Source organism: Hippocampus bargibanti, linkage group LG13 (genome assembly GCF_051943395.1).
Source record: "Hippocampus bargibanti isolate YZ-2025 linkage group LG13, ASM5194339v1, whole genome shotgun sequence".
NCBI lineage: Eukaryota > Metazoa > Chordata > Actinopteri > Syngnathiformes > Syngnathidae > Hippocampus > Hippocampus bargibanti.
Window position 1 is genome coordinate 4,600,175 of NC_142746.1, and position 27,500 is coordinate 4,627,674.

Sequence of the window (27,500 nt, forward strand, 5' to 3'; positions counted from 1 at the left end):
AGCTATTAATGAAGTTTCTAGTGTGTCTGCCTGCATCTGTTGCTGTTGCAATATCACAACTTCTAAGATGTTCAACCCAGAGCTCCTTGAGACACTTTATGCAAAAAGCTATCCATTCCATCAAGCCATTAATGACCATCACAAAGGTAAATAAAATGACTTTATTATAAGTACAGTTTATTTCTTTAATTACAATACCATATCACATTTATTATACATAAAATAAGGTATATTGTGTGTAGTAAGGCTTATTTAGTTGAAAATTATGATTTTTGGGAACCTGGGAACGACCACTGAACAACATCGGAAATCACTTGTCATGTTCTCATCTCCCAAATATAAAAGAGACCATAGTTTGAAAGCATGCAGGAGCCTGTGAGGAGTATTTGATGATTTGCAAAGACTACACTGTGCAGTGTTTCCTTATTTTTTTCTTTTTCCGTTCTAATCTGAGTGTCAGGTTGCGGCACATTCCATGTACAAGCCTCACTTGGATGTCGCTTTCAGGTCGTTTACTGTATAAGAGTCCACACATGCCATGCAGGAATCTATCCATTTTGCATGGCAGCCAGTCTCTTTTTGCAGCAACCATTCTTTTTTACCCCCATTGTTGACTATTTTACATTTTCGTTTTAGTCTGAAATTTTCGAGGATTGTGTGGGCTATTGTCAGTGTACCACTTCCATTGTGTGCAGTACAGCAGGGAGCGGCTCTTTACTGGAGATTTCTTGGGATCCCGTATGATCATTTTTAAGCTGCTGAAGTCTGGAATGAAACCAAGCTATGAGCTCAAAAGCAGCAACTTTGCCCATCTTTATTCTCAGAATCCGAACGCCTTTAATCGTCCCACAATGGGGAAATTTGCATGGTGGAAACTATCATTCTGTACAAGACATTTCCAGCTCCTCAGAACTTACACATTAATGCTGAGAAATGAACATTTTGATATTGATAATAATAATAATAATAATACATTTCATTTATAAGCGCCTTTCAAATCTCAAGGTCACTTTACAGTAACATAATATTTTTTTTCTGTGGGTGAGCAGCGGCAGCCACATGACCCAGCGCTCACTCAACCCGGATGTAACTCAAATAGATAGAAAGCAAGCTAGCTAGCTAAGAGTTAGCTAATAATCACTAAACCTGGAACTAAGTCAAATAGATAGAAAGCTAGCTAGCTAGCTAGCTAAGAGTTAGCTAATAATCACTCAACCCAGAAGTAACTCAGATAGATAGAAAGCTAGCTAGCTAAGAGTTACCCAATAATTACTCAACCCCGAAGTAACTCAAATAGATAGAAAGCTAGCTAGCTAGCTAAGAGTTAGCTAATAATGACTCAAACCGGAAGTAACTGAAATAGATAAAAAGCTAGCTAGCTAGCTAAGAATTAGCTAATAATCACTCAAACCGGAAGTAACTCAAATAGATAAAAAGCTAGCTAGCTATCTAAGAGTTAGCCAATATTCACTCAAACCGGATGTAACTCAAGTTTTGAAAGGCGCTAATAAATGAAATCGATTATTATTAAATAGATAGAAAGCTTGCTAGCCAGCTAGCTAAGAGTGAGCCCGGAAGTAACTCAAATAGATAGAAAAGTAGCTAGCTAGCTAAGAGTCAGCTAATAATCACTCAAACCGGAAGTAACTCAAATAGATAAAAAGCTAGCTAGCTAGCTAGCTAAGAGTTAACTAATAATCACTCAACTAGGAAGGAACTAAAATAGATAGAATAATCATTCGTATAAGAATATGAAAACCTTTAATAGTCCCACACTGGGTAAATTAGCAATCTACAGCAACACAATGGAAGGGGTCTGGGGGGGTTGAAAAGAAAAACAAATGAAGTCAATGAGTTGATCAACTGCTTTAAACAAAAACAATTATGAAACTTTTGTCTTTAGTGACTTTTGTGACGATCCATTCAAAGAGGAAACACGTTTATCCTCTGTGTAGTTTTCCATGTATGATTTTTTTTTCTCGAGAATCTGCATTACAGGGTTGTTCTGAGGGATTGACAATCACACTGTATCATTTCAAAGGGATCAATCCCCGCATCTAACTAAATTACAGGACTTTTTTTCCCATTCATTTTCTGATCCGCTAGTCCTCACGAGGGTCTGGAGCCTATCTTAGACATCTTCAGGCAGTAGGCGAGGGACCCCCTAAACCAGTTGCCCGCCAATCTCAGGGCACACTAAAATGAACAGTCACACCTAGGGACAATTTGGAGAGCTCAATCAGGCCCCAAGGAGAACATGCAAATTCCACACAGTAAGACCGGAGCTGGAATTGAACCCAGAACCTCTGCACTGTGAAGTCGACGTACCAACCACTTGACTACCGGGCCGCCCTAAAATAAAGATATGTTGACTCCAGGACTCTTAAACATTCTTTTCTTATCCAAATGTTTTTGATAAGCCACTGTCGAGTTAGGAGCGGGGAGGTATTTTGATAAAGACGGGGAGTCTGGGTATCATCCTTGGGTTTGACGACACCACGGTCTTGAAAATAACAGAGTTGAGACGAAAACAGGCTCATGTGTTGAGAAACAAGTGAAAAGATGGATAGTGACTCCTGTGACACGAAGGAATATGCAGGAGGTTACCGGTGTTTTTGTGTGGAGTTTGCATGTTCTCTCATGTTCTTGAGTTTTCTTCTGGTATGCTTGTGAGAGTGTGCGGCTTAGAAAATGAATGGATGAATGGATTTAATCAAACGGTCCCACAGTTACAAGAAACATGTCAGGAGATCACTCACAAACTGTGGTTACCCTCAGTGGTCTTTTAACAAATGTCAATAGAAAAGAATAGGGAATGAAACCAAAAATTCTGAAGATACAAAAAGGAGAGGAGTAGCAGTACCTTACATTGCATGGGGTTTCTGAAAAACTACAAAGGGTCTTTTAGCAACACAACATTCCTCCTTATTTCAAACTGATAAACACTTTAAGGCAAAAATTAGTGCATCCAAAAGATTGACTGCCAAATGAAAATCAACATTACTATGTTTTTCATTTAGTCAATACATTGTAAACATGAAAATTGTAAAGAAATACATTGGGGAGATGAAACAAATTCCCCAAAATAAGACTTTATCAACATTGCAGGGATAATACTAGTGGGCCTCAATCAGCAGCACATATGCACCTAAAAGCTAGCAACCACTCATTTGATGACGAGGTTAACATTTTAGTGAAAGAAAATAGATGGTTTGCTAGGGGAGTAAAAGAAGCAAACCCCTTCACTAAATCACCATGGTGGGGTGAGGTTCAATTTGGATCATTCATACAACCGACTTCTTAGGCAACATAGTCTTAGTTATGCTGATGAGGCGATACCAGAGCAAATGGGGCAATCAGGCCAGTCGTAGACCCCATACTCAGGCAGGATAATAGAAGTAATCAGTCAGGACAATAGAAGCAATCAGTGTAGCCGCAGGGAGTAGTCCTCTGCTCCCCCCAACCTGAAAGCAGGGAGCAATCATAGCAGAGTCTTGCACCACCACGTCTGGACAGTAGGGAGATATATATAGGGCCTAAACTACCAGTAAGACTTTAGTTTGCTGACGAAGTTTCTTGGATAAGAAGCGAAACGTCCGACATCTTCAAACAGATGACGGCTGAAGAAACCTTTTCGTCGACGGACCACTCCTGTACGACTGAGAGCTTACACAGATGAAACAACAATGAAACAAATAATAATCCCCTCAAAAAAATCCAATTTCGTTTTAATTTATTTTGAGATCAAATGTTGTCATTGTGGTTGATGGGAAGAGATAAAATGGCATTTCAGGGCACTACTACTGTCCAGCATTCTTGTCACTTTTTTGTCTCAGAACAGTAAATGTATCCAGAAACTGCATTGTAAAAAATATTTTAGATGTGGATTACTGTACAGTGAGACCTCAATTTACGAACTTAATTAGACCCACGTACACACGCACGCGCGCGCGCACACACACACACACACACACACACACACACACACACACACACACACACACACACACACACACACACGCACACGCACACACACACACACCTTACATATATGTATGTGTATGTGTGATTTCAATAAAATGTCAGAATGTATTATTGAAAATAACTTTGTGGGAGTACTCACCATTAACATGAATGTTTTTCCGTTCCTCATGATTGGTAAAAATCCAGCCAAACGATTGGAATAAAAGTCAACTTGCCGGGTCCATACGTGAAGTTACTGCTAGCTAGCCTGCACACTGCTCATTACCTTACGCTTACTTTCTGCGGTCTCTCGCAGAGTATACTGATGCTAACGTTAGCATGGGGCTCGTCAAAGTGCCACTAACATTCGACTCTTTCATCGATGATATTGTTTCATTGCAAATTAGAATGACGGCAGAATCCTTTGGTCCGTTCAACCTGAAGTGTACGATACTCATCTTCTTTTTTTACTCGTTCGCTTATTCAAAAAGGGCCGTTAACCTGTTTCGACATCAAGCCAGTTTCCTCCAATAAAATTGCGTTTTCAGCCAACTGCAGCCTAAACAGGAAATGAACAGCGAAAAAGCGAGAATATGTATTTACAGTAAAGTCTCGTTATATCGATATCGTTTATATAGATAATACTGCTTATTACGACACTATTTTCATTTCCCATGCACATTTCTAGTCTTTTTATGTTTAATTAGTTCTGTTTAGTACGATTCGTGGTTTTTACGATAATCCGGTTACTACGGTGCTCTTTTTCATCTCCCGCCGGCCATCTTGCTATGTTTATATTGATACACGCCATCGGTCGACTTGATCTGACTTAGTCACGTGAGTTTGTGACGTGACCAGCTCCCGTGTAGCAGAGCCATTTTTATTTTCAGACGCTAGCTCGTGTGTAGCAGACGAGATTGAAGTGTTTGTGTTAAAAGGTAAAAATGGGAAGCAGAAGAAGATTGATGACTGTTTTGAATTGTATACATAATACAGTAAGATGTAAGCGTTGCAGTTTCCCTGTTGTGTTACGTACATGCCCACTGTACTGTATATGAATGCAATTGTTTTTTGCAACAATGTTTCTTGTTTTGTCTGCTGTTGCGTGATTTTGAAAATTACTATACATTCCATACTGTGTATTAAAGGACAACCGATGTCACTTTTTATTCAAATGCAAAACAGCAATAAAAATGACTTCACGCCAAGACGTCTTGCATTGCTTGTGAATTGTGAATCCAAACAATGGCTTCAGATTCGGATAATATGCTTTCTTGTTACACATCCAGTTATAAATATGATTCAAATACACTGTAGTTCTGACGAGGAAAGCATACATGTTTGCAATCGATTAAAGAATTATATGTGCCATTTTGAGGCAACATTGGGGGACCATCTCTCACCCGAAAAAAAAGAGGCACAAAATGGCAGCTCATGGCCAGCTCCGTTTCTTATATGGCGCTTGGATGCCCTCTTTTGGCGGCTTTTGTTAATGCAGTTCGGCGCAGGACGGATATATCGACAGTTTGGTTATATCGACATTTTTTCTAACTCCCGAAAATATCGATATACTTTACTGTAGTTTTATCTGCGAGCCAGATCCAATCATTGAAAGAGCCATATATGGCTCGCGAGCCATCGCTTTCCAACCCCTGCTTTAAACGCTATTTAAAAAAAAGCTCTGCTTTTCGGGACTTCAAAACCCATTGACTATTTTTTGCCTTCATCCTCTCATGGAGTTGAAATGCTTTGTTATGAGAGTGTTCCAGCTTCAGGCAAGGCATTCCGACCACTCACGTATAACACCTGTCTACCCCTGAGCACTTCGGAGGAGACTCGTGTGAATCCCAAAACCAATGTTGTGTGGAATGCGATATTTATATGGAGGGAAATGATATGAACATTTTTAGATTTAAATAAGAAAGAATAACGTCATGTTCGGGAAGATGACCTATTTGCAATGAACAGTAAACTGTGGGTCTTTACTCAAGAGACAAGCAATAGACCAAGTTAGTCATTGAAGACAATTACAAGACAGTGTGCGAGAGGCAATTATTTTGTGTGAGATCAGAGCAACACCTGTCAGGATGACGCTGCTCGTATACGGCGTATAATTTAAGGTAACCAGGTGTCCTTCTAATGGTTGGTAAGGAACATGTTCATCGAATAATTATAGACGCAGATGCCAACTCCCTCTCAACATCGCTCATCTGATAGACAAAGACCTGAGCTGTATGTGGAGAAGAAATGAACCAAGCGAACTAAACTATTCAAATTCTGAAACAAAGTCTTAAGAGTTTGTTTCGGAAGAGGATTACATAATGCTAATAATTAATGTTTATTTTTTTTCTTTTCACTCTTTGGCTCAACTTTCTTACATCCCATTTATCTATTTTTGTGTTTTCTTTTTTTCCTCTCTTCACTTTTTTTATTTATCTCGCTATCCAGCTAGCCCGCTATCTAGCTGTCTGGCTAGCTATCTTGCTAGCTCTCAATTAGCTATATAGCTATATGGCTGCCTAGCTATCTAGCTAGTTATCAACTTGCTATCTATTCGCTATGTATTCGCTACCTAGCTGGCTGGCTAGCTATCTCGCTAGCTATCTATAAGATATATAGCTATCTAGCTGGATAGCTATCTGGTTATCCATTAGCTAGCGAGCTCGCTTTCTATGTATTTATATGCCACTGCTCACCCAAAATCTGACTTTAATCTCAGAATTCTTATTTTAAAGTGAGAAGCTTTTAAAGTGCGCAAAAATTATAATTTGTGTCCCACCCACACAACAATTTGTAAATAACTCACATCCAAAATATAAATCTGTGTACATTTACTGTTCTTGTGACAAAAAAAGAGAAACAAATGCTGCACTGTAGTTTTAAAAATACCAAATATTGTCCTACCCCGAAATGCCGTTTTTATGTTGTCCTATACTTTAAAGTGAGAATTCTGTCTTTAATCTCAGAATTCTCACTCTATTCTCAGAATTATGACTTTAATCTCACAATTCTGTCTTTAAAATCCGAATTCTGACTTTAATCTCAGAATTCTTACTTTAAAGTGCAATTTTTTACTCGTAATTCCAACTTTCGCCTCAGTATTCTCACTTTAAAGTCAAACTTCGAAGATTAAAGTCCTAATTTTGACTTTAATTTCGTAATTCTGGATTGGATTTTATGTGCCTTTATTAGTCTCGCGGTGGGGAAATTTACATTTCAGCAAAGTTGTGAAAGGAAGAGGAAAGGAAAGAAAGGAGTAGAAAAACAAAACACAGGAGCTTACTTCTGACATTAAAATCACAATTCTGAGATAAAGGTAAGGACCTTGCCAATGTATTTTTCTTCATTCTCTTCCATGCTTTGTGTTGCCTTTTAAACATACAGTAAAGTCTCATTATATCAATATTCTCGGGAGTTAGAAAAAAATGTTGATATAACCGTACTGTCGATATATCCGTCCTGCGCCGAACTGCATTAACAAAAGCCACCAAAAGAGGGCATCCAAGCGCCATATAAGAAACGGAGCTGGCCATGAGCTCGCCAGTTTGTGCCTCTTTTTTTTTGGGTGAAAGATGTTCCCCCAATGTTGCCTGAAAATGGCACATATAATTCCTTAATCGATTGCAAACATGTATGCTTTCCTCTTCAGTACTTTCCTCTACAGTGTATTTGAATCATATTCATAACTGGATGTGTAACAAGAAAGCATATTATCCGAATCTGAAGCCATTGTTTGGATTCACAAGCAATGCAAGACGTCTTGGCGTGAAGTCATTTTTAGTGGTGTTTTGCATTTGAATAAAAAGTGACATGTAACATGTCACTTTTGTCATAAAAAGTGACATGTAAAGTGACATGTATGCAATTTAAAAAAGTCATGAATCTTCTTCTGCTTCCCATTTTTACCTTTTAACACAAACACTTCAATCTCGTCTGCTACACACGAGCTAGCGTCTGAAAATGGAAATGGCTCTGCTACACGGGAGCTGGTCACGTAACAAACTCACGTGACCAAGTCACGTGACCAAGTCGACCAATGGCGAGGCAGATGGCGTGTATCGATATAAACATAGCAAAATGGCCGGCGGGAGATGAAAAAGAGCACCGTAGTAACCGGATTATCGTAATAACCATGAATCGTACTAAACGGAGCTAATCATACATAAAAAGACTAGAAATGCGGCCGGGAAATGAATATAGTATCGTAATAAGCAGTATTATCAATATAACCGATATCGATATAACGAGACTTGACTGTACATTGTTTCCCAATCTCCCTGAACTAATACAGCACTGTCTAGTATGAGCACATCTGTCTCCTACAACAAAGCTCCTTTCTGATTCAGCTCAAGCAGTGTTCAAGTAGTGCCTCAGAAAAGCTTAAATTATTGATACCTTCATCGGCACCAAGACAGAAATTGCACCCCCAAAAAAAATACAGTGAATACATCATAAAATAAAGGTTAAAGGACAACCGACGCCTCCGGGTAAGTTGTGTCCATAATTTGTAAAATCACGTCAAATGACTTCTACTGATCGTATTTTACAAAGATTCCACCGCATATAGCTATATTTTACGTTTTAAGACTCGCGCTGAAGATTCAGGAAGTCTTGTGAGTCTTTTGAGTTGGTGACGATACCTACCGTGACGTCACGGTAGGTATCGTCACTGACTGAGAAGGTGACACACAATCAATTTTGGGTACTTTGTTTGGTCTGAAAACTTCGTGTTGATCCATGTTGATGTCAAAATTAGAAGGAAAACACATAAATAACGCGACGGTGAATCGTTGTGTGTTACACCAAGACTACTATTTGATACAAGTTGACACAAATTCCCAGTAGACAAATCAGCTTATTTCCAACGGAGCTTGGGCACCATCTTGTGCATTTTCTGGGATGCTACATTGACGGCTCGAATTGATACGGAAGTACTTCTTTAATCGATTGCAAACATGTATGCTTTCCTCTTCAGAACTATTTGAATCATATTCATAACTGGATAAGTAACAAGAAAGCATCTTCTTCAAATCGCCATTATTTTGATTCTGGAGCAAGGCAAGACGTCCTGGCGTGATGTCACGAACTAGAAATGCCCAATTCGCAGCTCAATATTTTGCAGATTTTGGACACTTTAAGTCATTTTTATTGGTGTTTTGCATTTAACTAAAGAAATCAGCCTTCGTCTTTTGGGTATTTTAGATGCTATAAAACGTTTTTCTGATGTCCGTTAGGAAACAAAGAAAATGGTGTCGGTTGTCCTTTAAATGGGTGAACACACAAAGGAATCATTCTTTTAACATCGCCATGTATATAAGTATGAACCGTTACTGTTTCCTACATAATTATAATCATGCCAAAATAAATAAACAATGTTTGAATTCATCACAATAAATATAAAATCACCAGCTCTTTGTTTTAGAAAATGTAAAACGCACAAACAAAATGATAAATGCAAGCCCCTATTAAATGGATTAAAAATGATGACAACATACTGAGTACATTACATTATAATATCCGGAGGCGGAACCGTTGATTCCATAGAAAATAAACTACTATGTTATCTGGCAGGATAGAGATAGTCACATACTCCATGGAATGGAGAGTACTGCATATGCGCCAAAAGAAAGTATGTGAGTGCTGAGTCTTGGCCCATATTCTGCCTCGTGTTAAGTTTGTTCTTGTGGTAGAAATATTTCATTTATAGAAGGATGGTCTCCAGTGATAAAAGAACAATAAATTCATCTAATTTTCACCGTTTGTCTGGTAGAAAGTCCTTCTTTCGCTCAAACTTACCGTTTTTATCCCACATCACAGTGGTCAGAAAGGTGAAAAGTGTGATGTTGCCTCAGGGATGAGTGTCAGGTTTCATGTGGCAATGTATGGTTTCCAAAATATTTGCCAGTTTATGATTGGACTATGTCAGCAAAGCATAACACAAATTCCTTTAAAAAATTACTTTTACTGCAAGTTTTCTTCATCAGCCATATGTTGTCTTCCCAGCGGTGCATGGCCCTTTTTAAATGGAATTTGTTCATCTACTTTAAAGGACAACCAACATCACTTTTTTGTTTCCTAACTGACATCAGAAAAACGTTTTATAGCATCTAAAATACCCAAAACACACTGGCTGATATTTCTAGCGAAATGCAAAGCACCAATAAAAATGACTTAAAGTGTCCCAAAACTGCCGCAAAATGGGCTTGGAACAGGGGAGATTGAGAAAGTCCCGCCCCATTGTTCATGACGTCATGCCAGGATTCTCCTTCACAAACTGCCTTGCTCCAGAATCAAAACAATGGCTTCAGAGAGTTCAGATTCTGAGAAGATGCTTTCTTGTTACTCATCCAGTTATGAATGTGATTTAAATAGTTCCAAAGAAGAAAGCATAAATGTTTGCAATCGATGAAAGAAGTCCTTCCGTATCAATTCAAGCCGTCTGGACTCCAATGTAGCACCCAGAAAATGCACAAGCTCCGTTGGAAAACTACATGACTTTGTTTTTCATTTGGCAGCCTACCTTTTGGACGACTGAAAAAACCTTTTCATCGATGGACCACTCCTGTACGACCGAGAGCTTACACAGACAAAGTATTTTAGTCTTTCACTAACACACGGATAAGTTATTGTGTTGCTAATCATTAATTTGGTTCCCTAGCCGAAGGAGATTAAAGGAATCATAAAGAAGCGCCGACAAATTATACTTATTCATGTGGATGGATGGGTGTTTTGAGTTCAACAAAGGTGAAAATAAACAGCTGGAAAGAGGAAATGAACCTTTGGAAACTGATATGGCCAAAACACTACACTATCAGTATTTTGGGAGAGTGTTGGCTATTCAACAATAAGGTTATCAGAACAGTGGCATATTTGGAGATCTCGATAAGTGGCTGTTTTGCTGACGGATGAAGTTGGAAACCAAAACAGGCTGTTTTTGCATGGGGGTGGGGGGTTCCGCTGGTGCCAGCTTTCTAACATTTGGACATTTTCTGCAGATTATTCAGATGCTTGTCAACAACGACGATGTATACGTCTGTGTAAGCTCTCAGTCGTACAGGAGTGGTCCATCAATGAGAAGGTTTCTTCAGCCGTCATCTGTACTTTTTTTGAAGGTGTCGGACGTTTCGCTTCTTATCCAAGAGTCTTCGTCAGTGAACTAAAGTCTTACTGGTAGTATCGGCCCTTTATATAAATTCCTAATGTCCAGACCTGGCGGCGCCGGACACAGCTATGATAGGTCTCTACTCTCAGGTTGGGGGGGAGCAGAGGACCACTCCCTGTGGCCCCACCGATTGTTCCTATATACCTGACTAACGACTGGCCTGTTTGCCCCACTCCCTCCGGTATCACCTCATCAGCATTACTAATGTTGCCTAACATGTGTTGCCTAAGCAGGCTATTGTATGATCGATCCAAATTGAACCACCTTATTTCAAACCGATAAACAAGTTAAGGCAAAAATTAGTGCATCCAAAAGATAGGCTGCCAAATGAAAAACAAAGTTTATTCAATACATTGTAAGAATGAAACTTGTAAAGAGCAGTACATTGGGGAGACTCAACAAAATTCTCCAAAAAAGACATTATCAACATCGCAAGGATAATACTAGTGGGCCTCAATCGGCAGTACATTTGCACCTAAAAGCTAGCAACCACTCATTTGACGACAATGAGGTTAAAATCTTAGCAAAAGAACATAGATGGTTTGAAAGGGGAGTAAAAGAAGCGATTCTCATAAAACAACTAAATCCTGCATTAAACCGGTCTGGTGAGGTGAGGTTCAATTTGGATCGTTCATACAATAGCCTGCTTAAGCAAAACAGGTTAGGCAACATTCGTATGTCGAGTGGGGAAAATAGGCCAGTCGTTAGTCAGGAATGTAGGAACAATCGGTGGGGCTGCAGGGAGTGTTCCTCTGCTCCCCCCAACCTGAGAGTAGGGACCTATCATTAGGTCCCTACATTAGGGATATATATATATATATATATATAGGGCCGATACTACCGGTAAGACTTTAGTTCGCTGAAGAAGCATCTTGGCTAAGAAGCGAAACATCCGACACCTTCAAAAAAAGTACAGATGACGTCTGAAGAAACTTCTCATCGAGCGACGATGTATGCACGATGCACACCACTCAGAGGCACTCTGTTGTCAGCAATTTCCACTAATATAAACCTCAGTATACTTCTTCCCTTTCATTGTACCACAAAAACAGAAGCAAACATAACTGTGCTGTGTCATTGGTGTCCTGTCTTTGCTACCTTTCATATCAGTTATCACTTTGCCACAGATGTTTATTCAGCTCTGTTAAACAATAACCCCCTCCCCATTGTACTCATTTCCACCATGGGATGCAGAATCGTGTTTAACATTCAACCCTATTCTGACTCATTCAGAATCAGAATCAGAAAACCTTTCTTCGTTCCACAATGGGGAAATTTGCAGTCCACAGCAGCAATTTGAAAGAGGGTGGGTTGAAGGGGGGTGAAAGGATAGAAAAACAAGTTTTCTAAGCATAGTAAAATAAAAATGTAAAAATAAAAAGGTCAGCAGACTGAGATGTATACTGTAAATGTGCAAAACCGTTTCATAGAAAAACTGTACATAGTGTAAATATCAAGAAAGGGATATTGATATATGTAGCTGTATTGCGTCAACCCAAATTTACAGTACAAGTGTCCAGTTTTTTTTTCACATGTGATTATTGAGAATTGAGAAGCCTGACAGCAGTCGGTAGGAACGAGCGGCGGTACCTTTCTTTCTTGCAGTGTGGGTGTAACAGTCTCTGGCTTAAAGAGCTACCCAGTGCTGTCAGGGTGGGCAGGAGGGGATGGGAGGGGCTGTCCGGCATAGCTTTTAGTTTAGCAAGCGTCCTTCTGTTGTCCACCTCCTCCAGAGAGTCCAGCGAGCAGCCCAGGACAGAACTGTCCCTCTTGAACAAGCGCTCCAGTCTTTTCCTGTCCCGGGTGGTGACAGGAAAGACAATTCCATAAAGCCACCACAGAGCGACCACATCATTATGCATTTGAATAGTAATAGAATTTGGAGTAATAAATAGTAGTCATAGAAATATAATAATAGAAATAATATTAATAGAAAAAATAATAGAAATAGTAAATAGTAATAGAAATTGGCGCCTACTCACCTGTAATCTGAGAGAGTGCAAGGGGTTTAGAGACAACGGCTCATATTCTTGTTGTTTGAAGTCAGCGCAGCACAGCATAGCACAGCCACCTTATGTTGATGCAATACAGTTCAATATGCTTTTTTATACTTTCACTATGTACAGTTTTTTATTATTTTTTTTGCACAGTCACAGTATACACCTCAGTCTTCTGACATGTTTTATTATGCTTAGAATATCTTGTTTTTTTTTGGCTTTTCACCCCTCCCACACCCCCTTTCAAATTGCTGCTGTGGACTGCAAATTTCCCCATCGTGGGACTATTAAAGGCTTTCCGATTCTGATTCTGATTCAGTGTGACAGAGAACGTGATGCTTTTAAAATCAGACACATGAATGTAATGACAATAAAAGAGTACAAATACTACCCCCCACCCCCATCTTTACAGCGGCAAAAATAAATAAATAACAATTACCATTCACCGTATCAAATTAAATTTGGAGATCTCGATAAGTGGCTGTTTTGCTGACGGATGAAGTTGGAAACCAAAACAGGCTGTTTTTGCATGGGGGTGGGGGGTTCCGCTGGTGCCAGCTTTCTAACATTTGGACATTTTCTGCAGATTATTCAGATGCTTGTCAACAACGACGATGTATACGTCTGTGTAAGCTCTCAGTCGTACAGGAGTGGTCCATCAATGAGAAGGTTTCTTCAGCCGTCATCTGTACTTTTTTTGAAGGTGTCGGACGTTTCGCTTCTTATCCAAGAGTCTTCGTCAGTGAACTAAAGTCTTACTGGTAGTATCGGCCCTTTATATAAATTCCTAATGTCCAGACCTGGCGGCGCCGGACACAGCTATGATAGGTCTCTACTCTCAGGTTGGGGGGGAGCAGAGGACCACTCCCTGTGGCCCCACCGATTGTTCCTATATACCTGACTAACGACTGGCCTGTTTGCCCCACTCCCTCCGGTATCACCTCATCAGCATTACTAATGTTGCCTAACATGTGTTGCCTAAGCAGGCTATTGTATGATCGATCCAAATTGAACCACCTTATTTCAAACCGATAAACAAGTTAAGGCAAAAATTAGTGCATCCAAAAGATAGGCTGCCAAATGAAAAACAAAGTTTATTCAATACATTGTAAGAATGAAACTTGTAAAGAGCAGTACATTGGGGAGACTCAACAAAATTCTCCAAAAAAGACATTATCAACATCGCAAGGATAATACTAGTGGGCCTCAATCGGCAGTACATTTGCACCTAAAAGCTAGCAACCACTCATTTGACGACAATGAGGTTAAAATCTTAGCAAAAGAACATAGATGGTTTGAAAGGGGAGTAAAAGAAGCGATTCTCATAAAACAACTAAATCCTGCATTAAACCGGTCTGGTGAGGTGAGGTTCAATTTGGTTCGTTCATACAATAGCCTGCTTAAGCAAAACAGGTTAGGCAACATTCGTAATGCTGATGAGGTGATACCGGTGAGAGTGGGGCAAATAGGCCAGTCGTTAGTCAGGAATGTAGGAACAATCGGTGGGGCTGCAGGGAGTGTTCCTCTGCTCCCCCCAACCTGAGAGTAGGGACCTATCATTAGGTCCCTACATTAGGGATATATATATATATATATATATAGGGCCGATACTACCGGTAAGACTTTAGTTCGCTGAAGAAGCGAAACATCCGACACCTTCAAAAAAAGTACAGATGACGTCTGAAGAAACTTCTCATCGAGCGACGATGTATGCACGATGCACACCACTCAGAGGCACTCTGTTGTCAGCAATTTCCACTAATATAAACCTCAGTATACTTCTTCCCTTTCATTGTACCACAAAAACAGAAGCAAACATAACTGTGCTGTGTCATTGGTGTCCTGTCTTTGCTACCTTTCATATCAGTTATCACTTTGCCACAGATGTTTATTCAGCTCTGTTAAACAATAACCCCCTCCCCATTGTACTCATTTCCACCATGGGATGCAGAATCGTGTTTAACATTCAACCCTATTCTGACTCATTCAGAATCAGAATCAGAAAACCTTTCTTCGTTCCACAATGGGGAAATTTGCAGTCCACAGCAGCAATTTGAAAGAGGGTGGGTTGAAGGGGGGTGAAAGGATAGAAAAACAAGTTTTCTAAGCATAGTAAAATAAAAATGTAAAAATAAAAAGGTCAGCAGACTGAGATGTATACTGTAAATGTGCAAAACCGTTTAATAGAAAAACTGTACATAGTGCAAATATCAAGAAAGGGATATTGATATATGTAGCTGTATTGCGTCAACCCATATTTACAGTACAAGTGTCCAGTTTTTTTTTCACATGTGATTATTGAGAATTGAGAAGCCTGACAGCAGCCGGTAGGAACGAGCGGCGGTACCTCTCTTTCTTGCAGTGTGGGTGTAACAGTCTCTGGCTTAAAGAGCTACCCAGTGCTGTCAGGGTGGGCAGGAGGGGATGGGAGGGGCTGTCCGGCATAGCTTTTAGTTTAGCAAGCGTCCTTCTGTTGTCCACCTCCTCCAGAGAGTCCAGCGAGCAGCCCAGGACAGAACTGTCCCTCTTGAACAAGCGCTCCAGTCTTTTCCTGTCCCGGGTGGTGACAGGAAAGACAATTCCATAAAGCCACCACAGAGCGACCACATCATTATGCATTTGAATAGTAATAGAATTTGGAGTAATAAATAGTAGTCATATAAATAATAGTAGAAATAATATTATTAGAAAAAATAATAGAAATAGTAAATAGTAATAGAAATTGGCGCCTACGCATCTGTAATCTGAGAGAGTGCAAGGGGTTTAGAGACAACGGCTCATATTCTTGTTGTTTGAATTCAGCGCAGCACAGCATAGCACAGCCACCTTATGTTGATGCAATACAGTTCAATATGCTTTTTTATACTTTTTATACTATACTATACTATGTACAGTTTTTTACGATTTTTTTTTCACAGTCACAGTATACACCTCAGTCTTCTGACATGTTTTATTATGCTTAGAATATCTTGTTTTTTTTTGGCACTTCACTACTCGCTAGGAATAAGTGGGTTTTGTATAGTACACAATGTATACAATAAAACTGTATAACAACATAAAATTCTCATCTAGTGTTGTGTATTTGGGCCCTCTACCCCACTCCCACGTTCGTTGACATTTTAGAATTGGTCTTGAAATGGAAGTGTAAAAAAGGCTTATGTGCTCCATTACTCCTCAAGTCTCCCTCCTCCAAAATTCCCTTCAGAGAGAATAAAAGCGTCAGAGTGCCCTCTTCAAAGAAGCTTTAATCTCATATTTGCACCGGCAGGATCTCAAATGCACCCTGCAGGAAGTCTCACAATTTGCCCTGTTGTTGAAATCCGTGACGTTCGGTGAGATTTGTGGCTGGTGAGGTACTGACTTTGGAGTCTTATTTGTACATTTATTAGGTAAACAGAGTGGTGTGGCTGCCATACACAAATTAACAAATACTCAAATACACACACACACACAGATACACACGCACACGCACGCACACACACGCACGCACACACACGCGCACACACACACACACACGCTCACACACACGCACACGCACACGCGCACGCACGCACACACACACACACACACACACACACACACACACACACACACACACACACACACACACACACACACACACACACACACAATTCCCGCTCGGTCCTCCCTGTGTGGAGTTTGCATGTTCCCCCAGGGCCCGCGTGGGTTTTCTACGGTTCCTCCGGTGTACTCCCACATTCCAAAAAAATGCATAGCAGGCTGATTGAACACTCGAAATTGTCCCCACGTGTAATTGTGAGCATGTATGGTTGTCTCTGTGTGCCCTGCGAATGGCTGGCCACCCGTTCAGGGTGCACTGCCCAAAGTTACTATTGAGGATACTATTGAGGACAAAGTGGTTCAGCAAAAGAATGAAGGAATTACAGTAAAGTCTCGTTATATCGATATTCAAGGGAGTCCGAAAAAATATCGATATAACCGGGACTATCGATATATCCGACCCTGTTTGCATGTAATTTTCTCCGTGCGTGCATAGAAATAGTATCGATATAACCGGGACTATCGATATATCCGATATCGATATAACGAGACTTTACTGTATAATAATTAGAAATATTTTGATAGATCTTACCTCCCAACAAAAACTGCACCGGGTACCTTAGTTAGCAGCGTATTAAAAATAGTAGTGCGTCTTTGGATGACAGGTGTTGTTTATTTGAAGGTAGTGGAGAAATGTGTAGTGGCCCGCAACGCTATTGTTATGCTTGATGGCAGTGAACACAAAGGAGTGCCTGAAACACTCAGTTCTGCTCCTGGTTGGAATGTGGCCGCTTGCCTTATAGAGGGTGGGAAGATTTGCTCAAGATGGCCATCACTTCGTACTTTGTCCTCACCTCAGCCATCATCACTTTATCAGAATCAGAATCAGAAAACCTTTATTCGTCCCACAATGGGGAAATGTGCAGTCCACAGCAGGATAGAAAAACAAGATATTCTAAGCATAGTAAAATAATTGCGAGGCCTGACAGCAGTCGGTAGGAATGAGCGGCGGTACCTCTCCTTCTTGCAGCCTGGGTGTAACAGTCTCTGGCTAACATCATAGCTTTTATGTGCAGCTTGGTGTGTATTCATACGTAAGTGAATAGAAAACTGCCAGTATTAAAATACTTTTTTTCCAGTTCTTGTTATTTTAATAAACGTTTTATTCTTTGCAGGCAAAGTATCCAGAGAGTCAGTCCTGGAGAGTGCAGTTGTGCTGACAAAAATGAAGCTGTTCAGCAACTTCAATGACAGGATTGTAGTGGTGGACAACTTCCCTTCCACCACTTCAGATGAGAAGATCTCACACCACTTCAAACACTCTTTGGCAGATTTCCCCGTTGATGACAAGACAGGACAGCGTCAAACCTACACCAATGCAGATGACCTGTCAGGCATTTTCTCAGATTCTCAGTTGACAAGGTTGTACAAGTTTGAGTCAGAGGACTCTGGAGTGGAGCTATCAAGCGGTAACGCTCCGTCCAGTCCTACAGGCTCTAACCAGAACTTTGCTGTCCACAGTCGTGAGTCATCCTGCGACTCATCTAATTTAAACTCGGACCCGTCAACACACTCTGATGAGCAAACTAAACTTAAACAGAACACTGTCATCCCCTCCACATATTACAGACAAAGCGCCCAATTAAATTGATAAATAACTAGTATTCATATTTGAAGTGAAAAATAATTATTTTTTGTGGTTTATTTGGTTTACATGTGGTTTACTGTCAGAGATGTTCGATTGGACACTGTGGACCTTGGCTCAGACACAGGAAGATCGTCTTTTACTGCCGGCAGGGGACGCAGCCATTCAATCAGACTCCCAAATTCTGCAGCCCCGTGCCAAGCTATTTATTGAGAGTATATGCAAATTTAAGTGATATATTAGTAAAATAGTTTTCTTGATTTGACGCCTCTGGACGTCCCAAGCACCAACAGGTATAAACAATCGAGCATGGACATTTTAATATGTTGTCTTTCCCTGAACCGATAGATTTGTAACCCGGCTAATGAGCTCTTCCTGTGAAGGAGTTTGATGTCCTAAATTACTCATTTGAAGGAGTTTCCCAAGTCCTAAATTATGTTCAAGGCCAGTTCTTGTACACAAAGATGACAAGTTAACAGACTGAGTCTGTTCAACTCAGATTGACCCCAGGTTGTCTGTGCTTTCGTTGTGCACCTCCAGCCACACATGTTCACCAAGCATATAACAGCATCTTCTTTTCCTTTCGGCTTTTCCCTTCAAGGGGTCACCACAGCGAAGCAGTAACCTCCATCTTCAAAGGTATGATACGTATGTTTGTTTTGGCCCAGCTTTTACGTCGGATTCCCTTCCTGACACAACCCTCTGTATTTGTCCGGGCTTGGGACCGGCACAAGAAGACTTATGTCCCTTTGTGGCTACAGAACAAGCAACTCGCTCAGTAAAAGGCTCCCAAACACAAAATAGTCATCAGCACAGCAACAATCAAAAAAGCAAAACTGTACTCACCATTTGATGACAATGCTCTGATCTTGCCATGAAATGGGCATGTCTTTCCCTATTTTACATCATAAACAGGACTTCAAAGTCTACGTTACAGCTCATTGATGGCATGTAATAATAAAAATAAAAATAATACATTTAGTTTAAAACGCTCCATTACAGTATATTTATTTAATTTTAGCATTGAGTCTGTAGCCACAAAGGGACATAAGTCTTCTTGTGCCGGTCCCAAGCCCGGATAAATACAGAGGGTTGTGTCTGGAAGGGCATCCGACATAAAAGCTTGGCCAAAACAATCATGCGGATCAAACCTCTAAAGATGGAGGACACTGATTTGCTGTGGCGACCCCTTGAAGTGAAAAGCCGAAAGGAAAAGAAGAAGTGAGCCTAATGTTCGTGAGCACAATTTACAGGTCATTTGGTACTTTGCTTATTAGATTAATTCATGAAAGGTATTTGTTGAACTAATCAAAGCATTTGGTAGTTTTTTTTTGTTCATGAAAATCTGAGATTTTAAAGTCAGTCAGTATCAGCTGATGTTTCTGTTAAAAATTGAATTATGAATGTTTTAAATACGATAATTTATATTATGTCTAATCTCTATCATTTACAATTTGATGTGTTGGTTTGGACATCAGCAAGCATCATGGAACTTGGCATAATTGATTTGCTCGCGCAGGCGGACTGAAACGATATGGCGGGCCAGATCTGGCCCCTCGGGACTTATACCATATGCTTTACAGTTGGCTGCAGGAGCAATTTTGATTGGATGATACTGGAAAATGCGTCGGTCACAAAGAGGAAAGCACGACACGAGGTGACGTACTAGGAAGTGACGTATAAGGAAGCCTAGGGTAGTCAAGTAGCGCATTATGACGTGGTCAGTTTGGTTGAGAACTGAATTTTGGTTGTATACCGGGGCATACAAACTCCAATATTTTTGGTCGAAAAACCGAAACATTTCACAGCCAGAGGCTGAGATTAGCTCTTCACCCTCAAGAACTGAAGCACACATTTGTGAGGATCTGGAAATGGAACAGTGCAGTTCACTGCCAGTAAACCCGGAGGGTGAGGAGGAGATGACTGAAAAGCTCCAGAAGAAAAACAACTTAGAGGCCGGGAACCCATCATTATCGGAAACTTATAATAACAAGGCAGACAATGACTTGGGGCCTTCAAAGGAGCGTGGCACCTGCGACAACTTTGGCAAGTATATGGACAAATGCTGCTTCCAAGTGAGGTGAGTTGGCTGTGTTTCAGGGTACAGTTGTTTATTCTTGAATGATGCAAACACTTTCGAGCAAGGGTACCAAACTCATTTTTTGCCGAAGGCTACATTGGAGTTGCAGTTGTGAATTTGGGGAAGCCATTAGAATGTTTCATCCCCTCCACATATTACAGACAAAGCGCCCAATTAAATTGATGAATAACTAGTATTCATATTTGAAGTGAAAAATAATTACTTTTTGTGGTTTACATGTGGTTTACTGTCAGATATGTTCGATTGGACACTGTGGACCTTGGCACAGACACAGGAAGATCGTCTTTTACTGCCGGCAGGGGACGCAGCCATTCAATCAGACTCCCAAATTCTGCAGCCCCGTGCCAAGCTATTTATTGAGAGTATATGCAAATTTAAGTGATATATTAGTAAAATAGTTTTCTTGATTTGACGCCTCTGGACGTCCCAAGCACCAACAGGTATAAACAATCGAGCATGGACATTTTAATTTGTTATCTTTCCCTGAACCGATAGATTTGTAACCCGGCTAATGAGCTCTTCCTGTGAAGGAGTTTGATGTCCTAAATTACTCATTTGAAGGAGTTTCCCAAGTCCTAAATTATGTTCAAGGCCAGTTCTTGTACACGAAGATGACAAGTTAACAGGCTGTGTCTGTTCAACTCAGATTGACCCCAGGTTGTCTGTGCTTTCGTTGTGCACCTCCAGCCACACCTGTTCACCAAGCATATAACAGCATCTTCTTTTCCTTTCGGCTTTTCCCTTCAAGGGGTCGCCACAGCGAAGCAGTAACCTCCATCTTCAGAGGTATGATACGCATGTTTGTTTTGGCCCAGCTTTTACGTCGGATTCCCTTCCTGACACAACCCTCTGTATTTGTCCGCGCTTGGGACCGGCACAAGAAGACTTGTGTCCCTTTGTGGCTACAGAACAAGCAACTCGCTCAGTAAAAGGCTCCCAAACACAAAATAGTCATCAGCACAGCAACAATCAAAAAAGCAAAACTGTACTCACCATTTGATGACAATGCTCTGATCTTACCATGAAATGGGCATGTCTGTCCCTATTTTACATCATAAACAGGACTTCAAAGTCTACGTTACAGCTCATTGATGGCATGTAATAATAAAAATAAAAATAATACATTTAGTTTAAAACGCTCCATTACAGTATATTTATTTAATTTTAGCATTGAGTCTGTAGCCACAAAGGGACATAAGTCTTCTTGTGCCGGTCCCAAGCCCGGATAAATACAGAGGGTTGTGTCAGGAAGGGCATCCGACGTAAAAGCTTGGCCAAAACAATCATGCGGATCAAACCTCTAAAGATGGAGGACACTGATTTGCTGTGGCGACCCCTTGAAGTGAAAAGCCGAAAGGAAAAGAAGAAGTGAGCCTAATGTTCGTGAGCACAATTTACAGGTCATTTGGTACTTTGCTTATTAGATTAATTCATGAAAGGTATTTGTTGAACTAATCAAAGCATTTGGTAGTTTTTTTTTGTTCATGAAAATCTGAGATTTTAAAGTCAGTCAGTATCAGCTGATGTTTCTGTTAAAAATTGAATTATGAAAGTTTTAAATACGATAATTTATATTATGTCTAATCTCTATCATTTACAATTTGATGTGTTGGTTTGGACATCAGCAAGCATCATGGAACTTGGCATAATTGATTTGCTCGCGCAGGCGGACTGAAACGATATGGCGGGCCAGATCTGGCCCCTCGGGACTTATACCATATGCTTTACAGTTGGCTGCAGGAGCAATTTTGATTGGATGATACTGGAAAATGCGTCGGTCACAAAGAGGAAAGCACGACACGAGGTGACGTACTAGGAAGTGACGTATAAGGAAGCCTAGGGTAGTCAAGTAGCGCATTATGACGTGGTCAGTTTGGTTGAGAACTGAATTTTGGTTGTATACCGGGGCATACAAACTCCAATATTTTTGGTCAAAAACCGAATTGAATGAGAACTGAGACATTCGAAAACCACGGTTTGACTGTACTCTGGTTAATCAAAGGCGCACTGTCTTTTATAACTGGGGATTTAACTATTATCTGGTCATGGTCAATCCCAGACCATCATTGGCACCGCCCTACCCACTCTCGAGGACTTGCACACTGCAAGAATCCAAACAAGGGCGCGGAAAATCCTACTGGACCCTCCGCACCCTACCCACCACCTTTTCCAGCTACTCCCCTCAGGCAGGCGCTACCGATCCATGCGCATCAAATCCAGCAGACATTTAAACAGCTTCTTCCCCCAAGCCATTAACTCTTTGAACTTTTCAACAGTAGCCAAAATGGAACTGTATAGTGCCACTTAGCAGTTTTTTTTGACGACGATACTAGTGCAGCGTGTTCTACCGGAAACAAATTCCTTGTGTGTTCTACATACTTGGCAATAAAGATGATTCTGATTCTGATTCTGATAATTCAGAGCAGGGGTGGGCACTTCTGGTCCTGGAGGGCCACCCTCCTGCATGTTTTCCAAGTCTCCCTGTTACAAATCACCTGATTCAAATGAGCAGGTTCAGTATTGTAACAGGGACACCCATTCACCCCAACAGCAGGTGTTCTACAAATTCACAATGTTTAAGAATGTTACATGAAATCCTTAGCTTACATGAAAATGTATTAAAAGATTAATACCATGACATTGCCTTGTTATTGAAGATTTCTTCTACCTCATGGCTGTGTGTGAAGTCGTGCATCTCTGTGATTGTCAGGAACGTTTTTCCATAGCAGGAAGTGCATGATGTCAGTGGCCAAACCCGATATAACCAATTGTTTGCGGTTTCTATTTTAGTTTCCAGTAGCTGGACAGCATTGTCAGTGTCAGCATCATAGGAAAGGAACGTCAAAGAAGGACAGCACAGACCCTACGCGAAGTTCATATCCTGCTTTTGTTGGGAACTTATTGCACACAAATTTAAATTTGGCTTTTTTTTGTTTCATTTCTTTTTTTTCAATCGTGCTTCTGCGAGCCAATGCGGCATCCTGGGGTTGATATTGTATGACGTCGACCCCACTATTGATGATTTACATGCTCTTAAAAAGCAGTTTAGTTTTTAACACTGCATTAAGATAATCTTTCAAACAATTTATAAGATAAAATGTAACAATTTTCTAATTCATGATTGTTTCATTACTGCCAATTTAACAGCAAGCGGGCAAAGACAGCACATGCCTCACTTGATCCTCCACAATCCAGCTATGATTGAATCATGTCAGTTACAACAAGAAATTCAATTAGCTGGGTCAGCAGAAACACTGCTAACACAATATTGTCATGAGTATATGTTATGCTAAGCATGGATAATGTTTAAATAAATATAAAAATGCACACACACACACACACACACACACACACACACACACACACACACACACACACACACACACACACACACACACACACACACACACACACACACACACACGCACACACACACACAATTGAAATTAATTAATTAGAATTATATCAAATAGAAGTAATCAGTGTAGCGGCAGGAATAGTCCTCTCCTCCCCCTAACCTGAGAGCAAGGACCAATCATAGCAGAGTCTGGCACTGCCACGTCTGAACAGTAGGGATATATATCGGGCCGAAACTACCAACAAAAGACTTTAGTTCGCTTACGAAACATCTTGGATAAGAAGCGGAACGTCCAACACCGTCAAAGAAGTACAGCTGACGGATGAAGAAACCTTTTCATCGAAGAAACATACAAAAAAAATCCTCACGTTCTTTGAATACAAAGAATGGAAATTATTGACACTGCATACATCACATAGAGAAATCTACAAACCGATTTCTTATGCCCATTTGTCTTCTTGTTTTTAACTGAGCACCTTGTGGCTTCTTAGATGGATTGTCTTCTTTTACATTGTAACATGACCGTCAAAATCTTTTGTATTACCTTTTATTAACATCCATTGTCAATCAATGGGAGTCCGGAGTCACGGTCATTGATTGAGTCGATTCAATTTTATTCCAATAGCTTTCTATGACAGAAAAGTCTCAACAGATTTCACCCACCCACAGACATGACACATGTTAATGACATCCACATATCTTAAGTAGGGCAAAGAAACACTCACAACATGTCGGGACTAATTAGAAACTCATGGAAGAATCCCCTTGTAGGATTACCAATTAAGCTGCAATGAGTGCAGAGTGGCCAACATTGAATTATTCAATCATTTATTCACCGCTATATCCTCTCGAGCGTCGCAGGGATGTTGGAGACTATCCCAGCGGGATACCCTGAACTGGTCGCCAGCTAATCACAGGGCAGGCAGAGACAAACAACCATCTGCTCTCAGACTCACACCTCGAGATAATTTAGAGTGGCCTGCATATATTTTTGGAATGCAGGAGGAAACCAAAGAATATCCACGCAGGCCAGGGGAGAACATGCAAACTCCACGCAGGGAGGGCAGAGTGGGGATTGAACCCCCAACCTCTACACTGTGAAATTTGCACGCTCACCACTGGACCACCCGGCTGCCCAATTGAATTATTACATACAATTTATTTGGAAGCTTTGTGGCCTGACATCAGTCTTACGCTCTCCCCTTCCCTGATGCCAATCTCGACAGTCACCAGATCCCTTTCCCGTGTCTCTCTGGACACACACAGCATGTATGACTGCAGCAAGTGGAAGTCAATATCTCGAGATAGAAATGATGCTCGTCGAGAAAGCTGTTTTGTAAAGAGCACAAAGCCTGCCCGTGACTGCATATACTCAAAACTGCATTGAAATGATTCTTTTTCCTCTTAAACCAAATCTCTTGTTGGTTTAGTCTTGTTCCTGGTCATTAATCTGTCACTTTATGTTACACTCATCCAGACACAGGGATCAAGATCCAATCCTTTGGGGTCAGGACTTGGGTACTTGGAGCACATCTGCCAGCTCATCGAGAAAATTAGCCAGCTGCAGGAGAACAACCTTCGTCTTCAGAAGCAGATCTATCGTTTGCAGAAGGATGACAAGATGGCAAAGACTAAAGAGGTTTGTCTATTTTTATTAAGACTGAACACGTTCTTGTAAGACAGTCTTTTGTGTCTCCAATGTTAACTTCAATTTCAAATCAAACCAAAGAGAAACATACTTGCCTCCGCATTCCATGTTAATGAAAATGCCTGATTCTTTTTCTTATTCTTATTCTTATGTACGTATTTATTTTATTTTTGTTGGGAATGCTAAGAACAATGTTTGAAGTACCGAACCCAACCAGTTCATATCAACATTCAATGGAGAGTTAATTAATGAAAAATAAAAATGTGCTTTTTTCCAAATGCATTTACAAAAAAAAGTTATCACAATTAGTATATGTATAAATTACAGTGATATCTCAGCTTACAAACTTAATTGGTTCCCAGAAAGTATGTGTAAGACGAAAAGTGTGTCTTCCAAACTTTAATTTCCCATAGGAAACCATTAAAATGAGAATAATCCGTTTCCAGGTCCCCATAAAACATAATTTTCTACTATATAAGCCTTAAAACTACACAAAATATACCTTATATTATGTATAATAAATGTGCTATGTATTGTAAGTAAAGAAATAAACTGTACTGTATAAAAAAAGTTGTTTTATTTACCTTTTTGATGGTCGTTGATAGTTGCCTCTTGATGATATCCGAGTGAAGTTGCAGTGCTTTCTCTGCGATAATACCCTCACACACTGTCCCCTGCTCGCTGCTTTTCGTGAATCTAAATCAACAGTTTTTCAACCTCTTCTAATGCCTGAGACCGTTGCTTAGACAACACAGAAACACCCTTAGCCACACGTAGCAATGGTTGACTTAATGTACTGGTACTGGGACGCTAAGTCACACAAACGCACACCTCGTTCGTGTTTCTCGATGATCTCCTTCTTCTGCTCGACCGTAATTTTCTTTTGTGTCCTCTGTGCCTATGGTGGGTTCTTTTTCAGTCCCAAAAAAAGCAAAAGTATCCCCTCGATCACATGTCTGCAATGAGTGCACTGAAACAAAGCGGGTGTGGAAAAGTAGTCCACCAGCCACGGTGGCGCTGTTCGATCATCTTGTTTGGTGTTCTTCCGCCGAAAACTAGTCCTGCAGCCATTGTGGCGCTCCGTGTGTTTCTCAAACTATAGTTCGTATGACAAGATTATATTCTCGCGAATGTAATGTTCGTAAGGTGAAAAATTCGTTAGCTAAAGCGTTCGTAAGTTGAGGTACTGTATATGTTTTTGAATTGTGCACAAAATGAACAAGCCGGTAATGGCAGCCACTCTGTCGAACCCCTAAGACGGATAGACACAATCAATCACACCTCAAAAGAACATAGTCATAGGCATTACAAACATTGCAAAACACATGAGTCATTGTTGTGCACTATGATTAAAACTCAAAAGCCCAAACTGTAATCTTGGCAGATTTGATAGTTTCTAGTAAACAGAAGGAGAATGCAAGTGTTTGAATAAAAGAGTCAACATCGGCATAAGGTAAGGTACAATCAGAAGTAACCCGCAAAGAACTTGAACGTTGTCATTAATAGAAATGAAAAAGAAATTGTAAAATCGGTATGCAAAAATTCACCAAGTCCATGACATTGGATATGATAGTGATTTGGGATACCAGAAAACACATTTCCAGATCACCATCTCAATCCAGATGAAAACAAAATACAAAAGGAAATCCCTGAGATCCAAACCTTTCAGTTCCTCTTTCAATCTCTGAAGTGAATCATGCGTTCCTTTCATATTTCCATGAACATTGAAGAGCATCATTTCACAAATAAGTTTTGGGCCAGGTCTGAATGTAAAATTTATGTCAGGTTGAACCTTTTCAGGGACAGCGGTTGCTACCGTAAACAGCCTATCATGTTATCAGGTTGCAGGTTGTTTTTATTGGTCCATTTAAAGGACAACCGACACCCTTTTTTTGTTTCCTAACTGACATCAGAAAAAACATTTTATAGCATCTAAAATACCCAAAACACGCAGGTTGATATTTTTAGTCAAATGCAAAACACCAATATAAATGTTCAAGTGTCCCAAAATTACTTCAAAATGACCTCGGAGATGCCGAGTTTCTGAAGGTCCCAGCCCCTTGTTTGTGACGTCACGCCGGGACATCTTGCCTTGCTCTAGATT

The 27,500-nt window shown here is 40.4% G+C and overlaps 1 protein-coding gene across 1 annotated transcript in view; it reads left to right on the forward strand.

Moving 5' to 3' along the window:
- LOC148889096 (uncharacterized) overlaps nucleotides 1–27,500 on the forward strand; it is a 41,241-nt gene that overhangs the window by 1,737 nt on the left and 12,004 nt on the right. The window contains exons 2-4 of the mRNA XM_089012311.1: nucleotides 17,820–18,251; nucleotides 20,087–20,364; nucleotides 25,226–25,387. Coding sequence (XP_088868437.1) covers nucleotides 17,820–18,251; nucleotides 20,087–20,364; nucleotides 25,226–25,387 — 872 coding nt within the window. The remainder of the gene's footprint in view (nucleotides 1–17,819; nucleotides 18,252–20,086; nucleotides 20,365–25,225; nucleotides 25,388–27,500) is intronic.